General features: G+C 42.2%; 2 protein-coding genes across 3 annotated transcripts in view; both read right to left on the bottom strand.

Annotated features, from left to right (window-relative positions):
• Positions 1–6,974: 6,974 nt before the first annotated feature.
• Positions 6,975–9,484, bottom strand: LOC119355145 (fibrillin protein 5 homolog). Of its 2 annotated transcripts, none has more exons than XM_037621922.1 (7): positions 9,082–9,475; positions 8,879–8,997; positions 8,530–8,652; positions 8,050–8,148; positions 7,898–7,942; positions 7,575–7,648; positions 6,975–7,407 (listed from the first exon to the last, which is right to left on the bottom strand). In XM_037621922.1, exons 1-7 carry the CDS (start codon positions 9,323–9,325, stop codon positions 7,323–7,325), a joined length of 789 nt encoding a protein of 262 aa, XP_037477819.1. In that variant the 5' UTR covers positions 9,326–9,475; the 3' UTR covers positions 6,975–7,322. The 2 variants fall into 2 exon arrangements, 1 of the variants encoding a protein (XP_037477819.1); XR_005171472.1 differs by having other exon boundaries at positions 7,340–7,407; positions 7,898–7,962; positions 9,082–9,484.
• Positions 9,485–10,419: 935 nt separating this feature from the next.
• Positions 10,420–17,714, bottom strand: part of LOC119355144 (exocyst complex component SEC5B-like) — a 16,630-nt gene continuing 9,335 nt past the window's right edge. The window contains exons 14-21 of the mRNA XM_037621921.1: positions 17,507–17,622; positions 17,180–17,405; positions 15,143–15,236; positions 14,621–14,698; positions 12,366–12,422; positions 11,522–11,671; positions 11,153–11,317; positions 10,420–10,931 (exon numbers count right to left, since the gene is read on the bottom strand). Coding sequence (XP_037477818.1) covers positions 10,698–10,931; positions 11,153–11,317; positions 11,522–11,671; positions 12,366–12,422; positions 14,621–14,698; positions 15,143–15,236; positions 17,180–17,405; positions 17,507–17,622 — 1,120 coding nt within the window. The 3' untranslated portion in view covers positions 10,420–10,697. The remainder of the gene's footprint in view (positions 10,932–11,152; positions 11,318–11,521; positions 11,672–12,365; positions 12,423–14,620; positions 14,699–15,142; positions 15,237–17,179; positions 17,406–17,506; positions 17,623–17,714) is intronic.

Below are 17,714 nucleotides of genomic sequence, written 5' to 3'. Positions count from 1 at the left end.
AGCAAAGCATTAAGTAACTGGAAAAGCCTCCCCCAAGCTTGTGGGAGACTCTCTTCTTTAATTTGCACGAAGTTAAATATTTCCTGTAAAGCAGCTTGTTTCTTATGAGCAGGGGAATATTTTTCAGAGAAGTAATAAATCGTATCATGGGGACTACGCACACAACCAAGAGCAAGAGTATTGTACCAAGTTTTAACATCACCCTTTAATGAGAACGGAAACAATTTAAGAATAAAGTAATAATGAGTCTTCACATCATGAGTAAAAAGGGTGGCTATGTCATTCATAGTAAGATGTGCCACAACAGTTTCAGTTTCATAACCATGGAAAGGATCAGATTCAACCAAAGTAATTAACTCTGGGTCGACAGAGAATTCATAATCCTTATCATCAATAAAGATTGGTGAAGTAGCAAACTTAGGATCATATTGAAGGAAATATGCCCTAGAGGCAATAATAAAGTTATTATTTATTTCCTCATATCATGATAAATGTTTATTATTCATGCTAGAATTGTATCAACCGGAAACATGATACATGTGTGAATACATAGACAAACAGATTGTCACTAGTATGCCTCTACTTGACTAGCTCGTTGATCAAAGATGGTTATGTTTCCTAACCATAGACATGAGTTGTCATTTGATAAACGTGATCACATCATTAGGAGAATGATGTGATTGACTTGACCCACTCCGTCAGCTTAGCACTTGATCGTTTTAGTTTACTGCTATTGCTTTCTTCATAACCTATACATGTTCCTATGACTATGAGATTATGTAACTCCCGATTACCGGAGGAACACTTTGTGTGCTATCAAACATCACAACGTAATTGGGTGATTATAAAGGTTCTCTACAGGTGTCTCCGATGGTACTTGTTGAGTTGACATAGATCAAGATTAGGATTTGCCACTCCGATTGTCGGAGGGGTATCTCTGGGCCCACTCGATAATGCACATCACTATAAGCCTCGCAAGCATTGTAACTAATGAGTTAGTTGCGGTATGATGCATTACAGAACAAGTACAGAAACTTGCCGGTAACGAGATTGAACTAGGTATTGAGATACCGACGATCGAATCTTGGGCAAGTAACATACCGATGACAAAGGGAACAACGTATGTTGTTATGCGGTTTGACCAATAAAGATCTTCGTAGAATATGTGGGAGCCAATATGAACATCCAGGTTCTGCTATTGGTTATTGACCGGAGACGTGTCTCGGTCATGTCTACATAGTTCTCGAACCCGTAGGGTCCGCACGCTTAAAGTTCGGTGACGATCGGTATTATGAGTTTTTGTGGTTTGATGTACCGAAGGTAGTTCGGAGTCCCGGATATGATCACGGACATGACGAGGAGTCTCGAAATGGTCGAGACGTAAAGATCGATATATTGGACGACTATATTCGGACACCGGAAGTGTTCCGGATGATTTCAGAGAAAACTGGAGTGCCGGAGGGTTACCGGAACCCCTCGGGAGAAATAATGGGTCTTATGGGCCTTAGTGGAGAGAGAGAGGGCTGGCCTAGGGCAGGCCGCGCGCCCCTCCCCCTCTGGTCCGAATTGGACTAGGAGAGGGGGGGCGCCCCCTTTCCTTCTCCCTCCCCCCTTCCTTTCCCCCTCCTAGTAGGAGTAGGAAAGAGGGGAAAGAGGGGAGTCCTACTCCTACTAGGAGGAGGACTCCTCCTGGCGCGCCATAGAGGGTCGGCCAGCCTCCCCCCTTGCTCCTTTATATACGGGGGCAGGGGGCACCTCTAGACACAAGTTGATCATTGATCCCTTAGCCGTGTGCGGTGCCCCCCTCCACCATAATCCACCTCGATCATATCGTAGCGGTGCTTAGGCGAAGCCCTGCGTCGGTAGCAACATCATCACCTTCAACACGCCGTCGTGCTGACGGAACTCTCCCGTGAAGCTCTGCTGGATCGGAGTTCGTGGGACTTCATCGAGCTGAACGTGTGCTGAACTCGGAGGTGTCGTGCGTTCGGTACTTGGATCGGTCGGATCGTGAAGACGTTCGACTACATCAACCGCGTTCTCATAACGCTTCCGCTTACGGTCTACGAGGGTACATGGACGATACTCTTCCCTCTCATTGCTATGCATCACCATGATCTTGCGCGTGCGTAGGAATTTTTTTGAAATTACTACGTTCCCCAACACATATTTCATTCTAGCATTCAGAGATTTTTCCTTATACTTGCATAGTAATTTCTCTAGATCATCTCTATCCTTATAAGCAAGAATATCTCTAGTTATATCCTCATTCATAACATAACCTTCCAGTACCTTAGGCAATTCATATCTAGGAGGGCTAGTTCTAGCAGGTGTTTTAGGAGTTTCAGTTTCAAGCTCATCATCAGATTCAACAACATCATGTTGTATTACTCTAGCAATTTGTTCATCAAGAAAATCACCAAGTGACACATCATTATCATTAAGCAAGGTACTAGCATCATCATAAGTATCATTCATAGCAGAAGTAGCATCATCAATAACTTGCGACATATCAAGATTAATAGCATGTGTTGGTGTTGCAAGTTTACTTATAACAGAAGGTGAATCTAAAGCAGAACTGGATGATAGTTCCTTACCTCCCCTCGTCTTAGAGGGATAAATCTTAGTCTTAGCATCCTTCATATTCTTCATAGTGATAAATTGGTAATAATCCCAAGTGACTCAACAAATATAGCTATGCTCCCCGGTAACGGCGCTAGAATAAGGTCTTGATAACCCACAAGTATAGGGGATCACAACAGTTTTCGAGGGTAGAGTATTCAACCCAAATTTATAGATTCAACACAAGGGGAGCCAAAGAATATTTGAAGGTATTAGAAGCTGAGTTGTCAATTCAACCACACCTGAAGATTAATTATCTACAGCAACGTGATCAGTAGCAAAGTAATATGATAGTTTTGATAATAGTAACAGCAGCAATTGTAATGGTAACACTGATAGCAATAATTTTGTAGCAAGTGCAATAGTAACGATAGAAGTAGTAACTTAGCAAGAACAATATAAGATAAATTCGTAGGCACTGGATCAGTGACTTGTTGGATGATATTCATCATGAGACAGTTATAACCTAGGGCGATGCGGCACTAGCTCCAATTCATCAATATAATGTAGGCATGTATTCCGTAAATAGTCATGCGTGCTTATGGAAAGAACTTGCATGACATCTTTTGTCCTACCCTCCCGTGGCAGTGGGGTCCAATTGGAAACTAAGGGATATTAAGGCCTCCTTTCAATAGAGAACCGAAACAAAGCATTAACACATGGTGAATACATGAACTCCTCAAACTACAGTCATCGCCGGGAGTGGTCTTGGCTATTGTCACTCCGGGGTTGCCGGATCATAACACGTAGTAGGTGACTATAACTTGCAAGATCGCATCTAGAACATGGATATAATGTTGATAACATAAACGGTTCAGATCTGAAATCATGGCACCCGGGGCCAAAGTGACAAGCATTAAGCATAGTAAAGTCATAGCAACATCAATCTTACAACATAGTGGATACTAGGGATCAAGCCCTAACAAAACTAACTCGATTACATGATGAATCTCATCTAACTCCTCACCGACCAGCGAGCCTACGAAGGAATTACTCACTCCCGGTGGGGAGCATCATGGAATTGGCGATAGGGAAGGGTTGATGATGACAAAGAACGAAGATCCCCCTCTCCGGAGCCCCAAACGGACTCCAGATCTGGCCTCCCGATGAAGAACAAGAGGTGACGGCGGCTCCGTCTCGTGGATCGCGATAATTCTTTCTCCCTGATTTTTTTCTCCAAATATGTGATTTTATAGTATCAGGGTTGAGGTCTGCGGGGCCACCAGGTGGGGACGACCCACCTGGGCGCGCCAGGAGGGGGCGCGCCCTGGTGGGTTGTGCCCACCCAGGTGCCCCCTTCTGGTGGATCTTGGCTCCGGAAATTCACTTTATTTATATAAAAAATCCTTGCAAAGTTTCGTTCCATTCCGAGAACTTTTATTTCTGCACAAAAACAACACCATGGTAGTTCTGCTGAAAATAGCATCAGTCCGGGGTTAGTTTCATTCAAATCATGCAAATTAGAGTCCAAAACAAGAGGAAAAGCGTTAGGAAAAGTAGATACGTTGGAGATGTATCAGACCAAACGGCGGGAAGCAGGCGCAGGGCTGCGACGAAGCATGGGAGGTGCGGGAACGACTTAGTGGAGGCAAACGGGGCCAAAAATCACGGTGGCCCGGCGACGGATGTGGCACCTAATGGTGGCGGCACGAGAATCTTGGCGGCTCATGAGTGGTTTTTACACTAATTTCTATCCTTGTTAAACCGGATATTCTCAGATATATTATGTGTTTTATCCAGATAACTTGCACCCTGATCACTAATAAATGCAAAGATGTGTAAATCTCCTTGTTTATTGTATTCCTTACATACATGGACAATTTTTTGTGGAAATCAAGTCATATATGGGATGTACTGTACGAGAGGATCATTTTCATATAATTTGGCACACACCAGAGGCGGCAGAAGAGAGGAAGACACTTGGTAGCCTCTGTGACGGCATCCTGAGAAAACTTTACCAAAGGGCCTGAACCTAATTCGCAACAGACGGGCCCCAAAAACTTATTGTGTTATCTTCACTATATAAAGGAGGAGGAAGAACCCCATGAGGATAGATGGTCAATTCACCTTGCCAACCGCCATGCAACTGTCATCAACCTGGCTTCACATCTTCATCTCCATAGCCATAGCCACCATCTCCATTGTTCAATTACTTTAATCAAGACTGCATTGCGATCAGCAACATTGTAAGGCTTTGGATCATTCATCTTCATGTTTGGGGTACCTGATCATTATCCTTACTTCATTGATGTTTATTCACTACTTTATGTTTGTAATATACTCTTGTAAGATTTGCGAGATACTTCGTTATCACTTGATGTTATGTTGAACTTGATACAATAATGCTTCTTGTTATTAGAACTATCATTCTCTATGTGCTCAAAGTTGTGCTCTATTATAGCATTCCCAAACTTTTAAAAATATTCTTTTATCATCTACATGCTCGAGGACGAGCATAGATTGAGCTTGGGGATGTTAATATGTCCCAAAGATATCTATAATTTTTGAAGTATTCATGCTTTATTCACATCATTTATATAGGGTTTTGGAAAAAATATATTATTTTGATTGGAATAACATATTAATCTAGTGTAAAGGCCAATTCATTTTTCGATTTTTTTTCTCGATTGCAGAAAAAAAATCAAGGACAGAAAATTACAAAAAAATAGTTCTGTTACTCGGATTGAGGCGTCCTTTGGAAACTAATTTGGTCTAGAAGTTTCTGAACCGACCTGAATTGTTTGTGATCTTACCGCTTATGGATCTCTTGTGGAAAGTAAAAAGGGTGACGAGACTTAGATTTCAGCATCTAGAAATAGCTCCCCCGAAAGTTAGATCCAACCTCAGGGAAGACTCTCATCTCGAAACCACCATAGCCATGAAAACCAGAGGGGGGAAATCCCTCTAACTGGGGGAGAAGGCCAAGGAAGAAGGAGGGGAGGTTCCTCCTCTCCTCTAGTGGCGTCGAAATGCTATCGGGGACGTCTCCGCCATCTCCGTCAACATCACCAACAACTCTCTCTTCCTTCTAATGGTGATGTGTGAACATTCCTCCCTTAGGTCCGAGGGTATGTGGTAGTGGCTATGTGTTCTATATATCTCTCCCTTGATCATGTAGGTTTCCAATCTTGATTGTGATCATGGGTTTTGTTAATAAAGTTGAACAATGTGATGTATCCATCATATTATTTTTGTGCTAAATGAATCATGCGCATGCTATGAGTTTCTTTATATTGGATTGAATCTTTTGGGAATCAATGAGATTATGTCATGCATATCTAGTATATCTTTCAGAGATACCCATAGTGACATTGGGATGACTATGGGTCATGGTTAGAACGATAAAGATCATAAGGTGATTGTTTAGCATAATTTTTGGAGTTGTCTGAGGTTACATTGGGGTGTGCCTTATGGATTAGAAAGATAATCGGTATGCTCGGCCATACCTACACTCATCCCACTTTGGTCTAATTAAAAGAGAAACTTTGGAGTGATTCTTTACCACATATTTTGAGGATATATCATGTGTTTAAACTATGTTAATGATGTTGAGAGTTCGCACTAGTGGAATTATGAACCCTAGGCCTTATTTCCTAGCATTGAGATACTATTTTACTCCATATTTATTCCGAAAGTACAAAAATATTATTACCATCCAAACTATCAATCTATCACCCAAATTATCAATTTCTTCGCCAAAATAGTGCACATATATAATTAACATTGTATTGTGTGCCTTTCAAAAAAAATGGATGTGGTGAGGACAAAAGAGACTACTTGTATTTGGTTGCAAGGTTGTTTAAGACAGAACACTTTCGACATATGCCTCCCGTTGATTGATAAACCTTAGGTCACTCACTTAAGAAAATGTTGTTGTCCTACAGTCCTCTGCGCTTGGAGGATCAAAAGACTCTAAAAGAATAGAAGTGTGTAGTAGACACGTCCTGAAATGTTTGTGGTGCCAAGATTTGAGTGGATGAAGAGCATGCTGTAACTCCTCGCCCAGCCGCCAAATACTGAGGCTCGTGGTCTTGATTTGGAGTAGACTCCAAAATTTAAGGATGCCCACATTGCAGGGTACCCGTTCTAAGAAAATATGGCAGGGTACCTTAGATGAGAAGGCAAAGAGAAAATATGCTACATGTACACATTTATTCAGGTTTAATTACATGATGCTATATGCCAAGCTCATCCCATGTTGCATGACTCTTAAAACAAAATTGTGCATATGTAGGTCGTTTTACAATCTTTGTGAGGCTGCAAAATTTCGTCAAACATTTAAAGAAATCCCGGTACAAATAAGACGAGCGATAAGCGAATAGTACTCGTAGTATTTGAAACTTTGACAGGTATTTGAAAAAAAAATTGTATTTCAAAATTGGATATTTGTTTAATTGCTCCCTATGATGGGGCAGTTTGATTCTCTATGTAACTGAACTTTCATAGTTACATACTTACATTGATACATTGACAGTGCACAGCTAAAAAATCCAAAAAACAAATGTTTCTACGGTCGTAAAAAAGAATGCTGCTTATCCTTTTCAGGAGAAATTGATGAGTGGTTGAATCGATGATCTGCACTGAGCTGTTAACAATCATTTGTGCCGCGGAATACGTTAATGTGGCCTCTTCTCTGAGTGTCGATGCACTCATTGTCAGAAATTACGAATATTTGCACACATTTTGCTTCGTAGATCTTCTTACACTTGAGATGGGTCTGTTTTCTCCAGAACAAAGATGTTTGCCTTGTCATCTCTGCCGATCCGTAGAGATTCGTCAACATATCTAGTAAAATTTGATGAGGAAGACTATAATACATGAAGTAGGTTTGCTATATGTATAAATAGAAGAGTGGCAAAAACACCAATTTGGGAGGAAAAAAAACAGGCAGAAACACCAATTCGAAAAATCAATCAAGTGTAGAGTAGCACTCAGCAACACCAAAAGGATACGTTATCTCAAGCCAACCTTCTGGGTTGAATATGGCAAGGAGCATGTCGTAGTTCTTCTGGAAGATATTCATCAACTGCATAGCCCAATGTGACAAACGGTCAAAATAAACATTAGGTAAGTGAAAGACCATGGTATCATTCTTGTTCCACAAATAAACATAGTCCAAGGTGTCGTTCTTGTCACCAAACAAAAGATACGAGTGATTGGCCCTGAATTTAGTTTTGTTCATTTTGGTAGCGACATTAACATTTAAAACTTTTTCCCATTTCGCAGGGGATAACTATGTATTGGGTGTTGATACAATAAAGATCACAACTTGTACCTGATCTGGGGTGATTGTTGAACTCTCAAGCTTGATACCCACTCTCTGAAACAAGACACCACAAGCTGTGAGGAAATTACAGGCTTACGTCAATTAGCAGTCAGACACATGAAATTTTTAGACATGAGAGATGCCAGCATAGAATTTCTTACTGTTTTTGTCGTGATAGTGTAGGATGCTTCAATAGCAAGTTGGCCTGAGAATATCTTCAATGCTCTTGCGCTGAACTTTATGACACTCACCGCCTTTTCCTTTGGGTGTACAGAAGTGACGCTAAATCTCCATTTATTTCAAGATATACCAACAATCAAAACTTACTTGGTTGGGAAGTACTAGAATCTTTACAATAGCACTCAGTTTCATGAACTACTTGTACAGTTAAAACACAAATCCTATGTTTCTGGCATTGTGTATGAATCCTAATTTCGTTGCATTTCAATGCTAAGTTCAGGGCACAAGATTATCATTTAACATTACACTATTCAAAATCTACGGTACACAGCTGTAAAAGCATAAATTGTACAGTTGGGGCTACAGAGTACATACATACAAGAATTATAGAACAAATTAAAAAGGAAAAGGAAAAATGTAGCATTGGTTTGCTGAAATTTGATGGGCAACGTTTGACTAACCTCCTTGACATCGATTATCTGGAAGAAATCCCCCAGGCTGATGAAATCTCGCAGGCCTAACTTGGTTCTCCTTTTCCCCAGAATCGAGATGGTGCTATAGATGAGCCTCCAGCAGCCGTCCACCTTGCATCGTCTCAAGTTTCCCAGAGTCAGTAATTGCAGGTGTTCCTCTGGTTTTTAAAAAATTTGGCATCTACTATTAACTGCCCAAGCCAGCGTAACTCTTTCTAGCAGTCACACTTAAGCTTAAAAGCATGGAAGGACGACGAGTCAACACTTCAATTTACCGCGACCCATAGCTGAATTATACTACAAAACTGATTGGAAGAAGAATATTCAGATTGTGTACCTTGTCGTGCAATTTGTCGGTGGGATTCGGTGTAGGATTCCGGGACTCCAAGAGCTCCACCAGAGCATGAATCTCGGACCTTTTCGCGGAGGTTATGCCAAATATTCCTCTGTCGATACCTTTTGCCAGAACAGTAGAGACGGGAATCAAGAGTCCAGTTCAGAAGCACCAACGAAACCAAGCACCAAATAGCAGCAGCAAACCTTCCAGAGCTTGGTACAGCGCAGACTTGGCGTCGCCCAGAGTCTCGTAGTGAGGCGCTAAGCTTTGCTCGGGAGGCACCGCGGCGCCTCTCGCCACCAGCCCCGCGCCCCGCGGCCGCGGCCGGCGCCGCGGAGCTGGTGGGTGGCACCGCGGGGAAGGCAGCGGCGTTCCGGTTCCCCTGGTGGGCGTGGTAATGCAGTGGCAGTGAGGCGAGGGGGAGAGGAGGAGGAGGGAGGCTGCCATGGCAGGCAGGGCGGAGGGCGGGCGGGCTCACTCGCGGGGCCTACTCTTGGGCTGCACCATGCTCCCTCTCCTCCATGCGTGAGGTTGCTACTGGGAGACGTTGATTGGCGGGGCGGAGATATGCAGCTCTGGCCTCTGGGTGGGTCTGGGAGAGTGCAAACACGTGGAGTCGTGGACACGGGGGTCTGGGAGGATAACGTTCTTGTGTTGTGGTGCCTTGTTCGTTCCCGAGGAGTCGACCACGGCATGTTGCGTAGCAGTGCAAGTGGGTGCAGATGCAACTGTCCTGCGCATAGCCGTGTAGTGTAGGTCCCGTTTCAAGGAAAATATATAAACCGTTGCTGCTGCGCTGTGCTGACTACTGGAGGCAGAAGCCGGATCTCGAGCCTGCAACACGTGCTTGCTGACAACAATGCGAGCCAAATCAAAGTGCTGATCTTATCTTCCATTCAATTACAATCAGAAGATCCCCTCAATCCTAGCAAATTCTTGAGGAAGCCGGAGGTGTATGCTGTAGACAAGTACTCCCTCCATAAACTAATATAAGTAGTGATCTAAACGCTCTTATATTAGTTTATAGAGTGAGTACCAAATAATACAATTACTACAACCCAGGTTCAACTGTACAATGTACTCCCTCCGTTCGGAATTAGTTGTCGCAGAAATAAATGTATGTAGATGTATTTTAGTTCTAAATACATCCATTTCTAAGACAAGTAATTCGGAACGGAGGGAGTATATACTAGTGCACAAACTAATATACGCAACACCTTGTCTGCTCGAGTATGCAACAACTCAGTCAACTCAGCCTAGAATATACACGCTCAGCTGAAACAGTGTGAGGTTCAAACGTAGGCTCAGACAACAGGAGTCATCATTACATTTAACGGGAGACGACCCAAGATAAGATCTACTCCGTCCATTTCTAAATACAAGACGTTTTAGAGATTTCAATACAGACTACATACAGATGTATATATACGCATTCTAAAGTGTAGATTTACTCATTTTGCTCCATATGTAATATTGGAATGTCTAAAAAAGGCTTATATTAAGGAATGGAGGGAGTATCACTTGGTTCAAAACAAGTATAATTTGCAGTGGTATCTTCTGAAAACATGGAAATAACAATTCCAGTTACTGGAGATTATACAAGTACAAAGTCCCGTACAGCAGCACCTGTACCCTGCCCTTTTATCATACAACACCAAAAGAATGGATCAAAATTCATAATACACAACATACACAACATGATGCTAATTACAATGAATGGAAAAAATTACAAGCAACCCAAGAAAAGAGGGACTTCCTTTTAAAAAAAGGGAGTTTAAGGAAGAGGTCGATAAAGAAAATGTTGCTCTCAGCATTTAGTTCATCGGCGTCTTCTAGAGACTATGGGAGAATTTGAACTTGTCTGCTGCTGCCTTCTAAAACTAGGGGAGGAGACTTGAGCCTGGGGATGATGTGGTGCTGGTGCCTGGTAAGACGAATAAGCTGAAGTTTTCGAGCCTGATTGAAGAGTTGGCTCCATAAAACATGCTATATTTAATCGGGTTCTCTCCAGCTCCCCTTGCAGCAGATCACTGCCGTGTTGCTGAGCAAGAGCCTGGGGAAAACACAGACTTCCGATTATACAATGTCCGTTGCAAAAGTAAACTTACCCTAAAGAACACTTTTCAATGTAATCGAGCTTAGTCCAAAGGATCATAAATATCAAGGCTTACACAGCACGCCTATATTTCAATAGATTACTGTGATGGTACTCTACTAGATGAATTTTTCATGTATCACAATTCGTGGACAGGCATGAATGTTTGGAGTACTTACAAGCAAATCATCGGGTGATACTGATGGCACTTGTTTATCATCTGATGCAGCATCTTCACTGCCACTTTCACAGGCCTTCTCCAACAAACTCTCTTGCAAAGATTTCAGAGCTTGTTGTGCCTCAGTAGAGAAGTATGTGTTTAACACGGTTTCAAAATACTCAAGCTGCAAGCATATAACAAAAAGGAGAGTGCTTAACTTCACTAGTTGAACAACTGCATAGTAAAGGCTCATTAATAATCCTACGGTAAACAAAAGTAACTACTCCCTCTGGCCCAAATTAATTGACACAGATTTAGCACAAAGTTCTACTAACTTTGTACTAAGTCTGCGACAATTAATATGGATCGGAGGGAGTACATAACTTACCTCAAGCATGAGCTGACAAAAACCATTTGCATCCAACATTCTGAGATCCTTGGCCTTGTTCTCATAAAAAAGACTAAGAAAGATGTCGACCAAACCCTCGACCAAAATTTTCATCGTTTTCTCCAACAAAGGCCTAGCACCTGAGTATACCTGAAACAAGACAAAGGTAGAGCATAAAAGAATTTTGATGGAATTAAAGCAGATTTATCCATGTACCTTACTTTACTGTATAGATTATAACTGCCAACAGCAACCTGTCATGCGGTTTCTGAAAACAAGCGGCCCTAGAGTTTTAAATTAGTGTTTATTTAGTGTATAAGTAGGAAACAGGATCCAGACAAAAGTTATCCAGAATGAAATACAATGGTTTTAATTTGGGTTATAGAACAAATACATCATAGCATCACTGGAAACAGAATTAAAATACATAATGCAGTGTTACCAAGTTCTTCAAAAATTGTCAAATTCCAGGACAGAGACCAGGTCCAGCTACCACTGAAAATGCCCTGTCTAGTACTTAATACCAGCCACCTTACAGACTAACTTTTTTACGGAAACATCAGGATCTCTGAGTATTCATTAAGCAGAAAAATATTGATCCAGTTTATAATATAAAGGTATTTTTCCTATATTTATCAGATAAACAGAAATAAAATAAAGTTTGAAATCTGTCCATTTTACTTGCACAATAGAAAGCTTAGCAGAACTGCAGAAGTGGACATAACGAACCCATCGGACTAAAAAAAAGTTTGAAATCTGCCCATTTTTACGCATGTTATTCCTGGAAAGATAGTTGTGTCACATGCTAAAATAATGAAAGGAAGAAAAGGAAAATGATAAAAACCTCGGCATGTACAGCTACAAGGATGTGCAGTAAATCAAGAGTTGCATCCCGTATGCCCTGCGAGGACAATAAATTGAATTAGAGTGCAACAAGACTACACTCGCATTGACAAAATGCTAAATTCATAAGACAGCAAAAACATTTGCAACTCAATAAATGCATGCCACTACGCAAACACCAGTTAGGTCAGCAAAAAAAAGTGGAGCCACAAGATACTATTAGTGTAAGTTGTAACTGTCCTTGCAGTAAATGGGGAAGATGCTACATGTTCTGAATAAGCCCTGTTCATAGACAGTTCCTTGGCATGAAATCCCAACCCAGCCCATCCCAAGCCATTCCAAAGTAACACACTGGTGATGAAGAAGATGATTAAGCTGAGAATGCAGAAAGAAACAACAGGGGAGGATATATTTGAAAGAAGTTTGTGGCAACAATAAATTGAGAGAAGCAAATGGCAAGCATAAGATTCCAAAGATGTGATTGGCAACTCGAAAGAACTGAAAGAGGAGAGGTGATGCTGACGCTGGAGTTGAACTAGCCTCACTGAAGTTAGTGAATGTCATCTCAGCAACGTGAGGCAAGAAACAATAATGTTCATCTGGTAGTGATGGGTGCTCTGCATGAAGGCCACCGGCAAGAAGCAGCCCAGCGCCTCATCTGGCAATGGTGCGAGGCAACCAGCAGCGCTTTCGCTCAGACGCACACGGAGGTGACTGCTGTTAAGCTTCATGCACTAGCCAACGCAACCAAAAGTCCGAACTGATGGAAAGGGCTAGGCAATCCACATATACACTTCAACACCCCCTCTCACATGTGACGCGGGAAGTCAACACATGGATAGACTGTAACGCCCCGGACACACCCGCCGGTGGTCGGGCTAGGCAATCCACATATACACTTCAACCCCCCCTCTCACGTGTGACGCGGGAAGTCAACACATGGATAGACTGTAACGCCCCGGACACACCCGCCGGTGGTCGTTACTCCTGGCGGGATCTAGACTGGCCCCACAGATCAATACTACCCTTTTCTGCGCACTTTGGGGCTGTTTGGTTTGAGACTAAATTTGCCTAAGGTTGCCACATCTAAGGTTAGGCAAGTTTGACCAACTTGGGTGGGTGTTTGGTTCAAGCCACACCTTAGGCAAGCCACACTAGGGTCCCACATCACATACACTCAAAAAGTGTGGCAAGATTCCCTTAGGCTTGCCAACTTGTGGCTCTCATTTTGAAGAACTAACCTTAGGCAAGTGTGGCAATATTATATGGCAAAATGTGGCATGGTTAGGCCTAGAACCAAACAGCCCCTTTGTCCTCACTCGTGCGCACCCGAGAGCAACTTCCCGGTCGGTCACCCATCCTGAAATTACTCCAAGCTGAGCATGCTTAACTTTGGAGTTCTATCCGAATGGGCTTCCGAAAAAGAAGGAATTCCTTATTGATATGAGTAGTCTATCATCCCTAATAAGCCAGGCTATCACATAGACTCAGAGGTATGGCTCAAGAGGCCTAGACATGGAGACAAAGGGGGGTGCAACAATTTTTAGATAAATTGCGAGAGTCAGGACTTGAACTCAAGACCTTAGGCCCTGATACCATGTTAAGCTTCATGAACTAGCCCCAAAAGTCCGAACTGATGGAAAGGGCTAGGCAATCCACATATACACTTCAACAACTGCCAGCAGAAAACACCCCACCACCTCATCAGGCGATGCTGTTGCTTGATGCATCTGCCCTTCACTAGCAAACTGCTGGGCACCTACGCTCTCATCACAATTAGATCATAGCACTAGCCCGACTGCACAGCAACAATCACAGGAGTACAGGACACAATGTCACCACCAAGGAGCAGGAGAACATCCTTCTGGACAGAGTGCAATACCGGGCACCTCAGTGCTGAGAGGTCGGATGCGCAGAAGAGGTCGCCATCCTGCTGAGCAAGAGGTCGTGCTCAGTGCCACCACTGCCAACGATTAGGAGCAGGGCATTGGCAGAGAGCTGGAAATAAAACAGGAGTGCGAACGGAAGCTATTGTTTAGTGGCAAATTGGTAATGTAGCCCACGAACTGTGCAAAACCTGCCAAGAAGGGTTGTGCAGCAGTTTGAGTGGGTTGGATCCAGCCATGATTTTGAACTGCATCAGGACGGAAACTCTAGCGGTAGAATGCAATTGGCTGTTTCATCAATAAATAAAGAACTACTAATAGATAATTGAGATAGCATCAATAGGGGCTTGTCATCCTTTGTATTGCATACCTTCACTACAGGTGCTGCCCCCCAATGAATCCCAGAATCCAACAGATAGTTCTGTGCAGCATTTCTGATCACGTTTGACTAATCAAAAGAAAACAAAAAATCATGATGAGTAAAAGCGAAAGCAGACTATAAAATGCGAACATACCCAAAAACTGATAATCCGGAAAACATGTTTATGGCGTCAAGTATGATCTACTTGTTTACAAGCATATGGCTTATTCCAGAGTAATAGAAAGCCAGTACAATAACAACGGCTTTTAATCAAATTACTGCTACTTCATACCAAAATGAAATATTATAGTTGGCATCATTTAAGCGATTCTTTCAAAGATTATACTACTGTTGACGGATGACAATATATCTGGTGTTTGCGTAACAAATCTTTCAGCAAGTAAAATATCCCAGATTAACGTTCGCACAACAAGATAGGAATAAAGCGACAAGGCGCCCTGGCAGCGGGATGTTCAACAGATCATACATATACTGGTTGATCAACACAAAGTCCACCATTGCCAACCATACCTTTGCAAAAGTATATTGGTCGAGGACTTTATCCTCAAGTCCAGAGAAGGATGTCACAAGATCTCGCATATCAGCACTACGTTCATCATTATCCCTGTGATAGTGAAACTGTCATTGGTGAAGTAGATGTATCTTGAGAAATGTTTCTAAAATGAGTAAATAATATTTTCATTCATCTATTCATGCTTACAAGAAATATATATGGATAAAGAATGAGACATACAAGGTTTTCTTCTAATGACTGATATCCTACAAAAAGGAGAGGCTCGAAACTGGATGCAACAAGGTACAAAATGCAGCATATTCATAGGATACCACACTAATGGAAATGATTTCAGAGTTAGGCTCATCTGAAGATAAATTTGTACTTAACCCTAGAAATCTTTTTGCATCTTCCTTCCCAGACACTAGTGCCATTCATAGCGACAGCCCTAACTGGTGGGTGGAACCTCCGGCCAAGCAAACTACACCTTAAGTCAAGAATCAACCCAGGATGGCCACTTAAGCATGCTCTTACTATGAAACTGCTCTCTTCTAGCCCACATGTATCTTAAAGTCAAAAGGCGCATTTTTCTCTCTTTCAGTTCAAAATGCTGAAATATGAGTGGTTCTAATTGAGATGTGCTACCTCCGTCCCATAATATAAGATGCTATTACAACCGATAATGCGGTGGGCCATGGAGAAACACAAAGTCCCAACAAAGTACATTACCCTCATCAAGAACATGTACGATAATGTTGTGACAAGTGTTCGAACAAGTGATGGCAACACTGATGACTTCCCGATTAAGACTAAAATAGGACTGCACCAAGGGTCGGCTCTGAGCCCTTATCTTTTTGTTTTGGTTATGGATGAGGTCACAAGGGATATACAAGGAGATAACCCATGGTGTATGCTCTTTGCGGATGATGTGGTGCTAGTCGATGATCATCGGACGGGGGTTAATAGAAAGTTAGAGCTATGGAGACAAACCTTGGAATCAAAAGGTTTTAGGCTTAGTAGAACTAAAACTGAGTACATGAGGTGTGGTTTCAGTACTACTAGGCACGAGGAGGAGGAGGTTAGCCTTGATGGGCAGGTGATACCTCAGAAGGACACCTTTCGATATTTGGGGTCAATGCTGCAGAAGGATGGTGATATCGATGAAGATGTGAGTCATCGAATCAAAGCCGGATGGATGAAGTGGTGCCAAGCTTCTGGTGTTCTCTGTGACAAGAGAGTGCCACAAAAGCTAAAAGGCAGGTTCTATAGGACGGCAATTCGACCTGCAATGTTGTATGGCGCTGAGTGTTGGCCGACTAAAAGGCGACATGTTCAACAGTTAGGTGTAGCGGAGATGCGCATTTTGAGATGGATGTGTGGCCACACAAGGAAGGATCGGGTCCGGAATGATGATATACAGGATAGAGTTGGGGTAGCACCGATTGAAGAGAAGCTTGTCCAACATCATCTAAGATGGTTTGGGCATATTCAGCGCAGGCCACCAGAAGCTCCAGTGCACAGCGGATGGCTAAAGCGTGCTGATAATGTCAAGAGAGATCGGGTAGACCAAACTTGACATGGGAGGAGTCCGTAAAGAGAGATCTGAAGGACTGGAATATCACCAAAGAACTAGCCATGGACAGGGGTGCGTGGAAGCTAGCTATCCATGTGCCAAAACCATGAGTTGGTTGCGAGATCTTATGGGTTTCAGCTCTAGCCTACCCAACCTGTTTGGGACTGAAGGCTTTGTTGTTGTTGTATGTAAACATTCAGTTAGATAGGAATCCTTCCACAAAATTTCTGGTACGAAAATTCAATTAGAGTGATCAGTTAGCAAATTACATTCTAATGACTAAGATGCATCGGAATTGGCTTCAAAGGAAGATAATGACATGAAAATAGTAAAGAACTAACAACAGATGACCTCAAGAAAATTATTATTCTTTGAGGGTGGAATGTTAGGGAATTTGAACCATAATAGGTTTTAGAGCATTATGCAATGCAGCAATACTTGAAGAATGCTACCAGAAAAATAAGTGAAGTAGGCCAGGTACCTGATCGGAGACCAAATGTGCCTATATTTGTTATACAGTTGATCTGAAAGTTCTGCTTTACAATATCCAATGTTACTCAAAACAACCAATAGCTTCTTGTGCAAGTTTCCATCCATGCTAGCAGATGATTCTCTATCAGTACCATTCATATACCCATTTTGCACATGATTGTTTTCTTTATTTGATCTATTCTGAGCTAGTTCCGCTCCAAATGTCCCCAGATAACCTGATAAGTTTACACAGGTTGTGAAGAATAAACAATGATGCCATAATTAAATACAACAATTCAGAATTTCGGAATAACTATAACATAAATCAACTCCATACCTGCAAAATCCCGAAAAGAATTTAGAAATGCAAGTCTAACAGACTCATGGATTTCCTGAAGCTGTCGAGTAATGTCGTAAGACTTGGCAGTCTCATTCCTGAGATTAAAGATCATTCTGAAATAGACAACGTAGATCAGGATGCAGTTTGATACTTTCAAAAGTGAAGGCTGAAGGTACGTAGTCTGTCTGTCTCTGTATCTCTGTAT

The sequence above is a fragment of the Triticum dicoccoides genome, chromosome 2A, assembly GCF_002162155.2.
Source record: "Triticum dicoccoides isolate Atlit2015 ecotype Zavitan chromosome 2A, WEW_v2.0, whole genome shotgun sequence".
NCBI classification, from domain to species: domain Eukaryota; kingdom Viridiplantae; phylum Streptophyta; class Magnoliopsida; order Poales; family Poaceae; genus Triticum; species Triticum dicoccoides.
Note: the sequence above shows the minus strand (reverse complement) of the source record. Positions and strands in the feature narration are given on the sequence as shown.

Coding starts and splice junctions, on each gene's coding strand:
- LOC119355145 (XM_037621922.1), bottom strand. CDS start 9,325: ATGGCAGCCTCCCTCCTCCTCCTCTCCCCCTCGCCTCACTGCCACTGC. Junction 8,998..9,081: donor GCTGTACCAAGCTCTGGAAG/GTTTGCTGCTGC, acceptor TTCTGGCAAAAG/GTATCGACAGAGGAATATTT. Junction 8,149..8,529: donor AGATAATCGATGTCAAGGAG/GTTAGTCAAACG, acceptor GTACACCCAAAG/GAAAAGGCGGTGAGTGTCAT.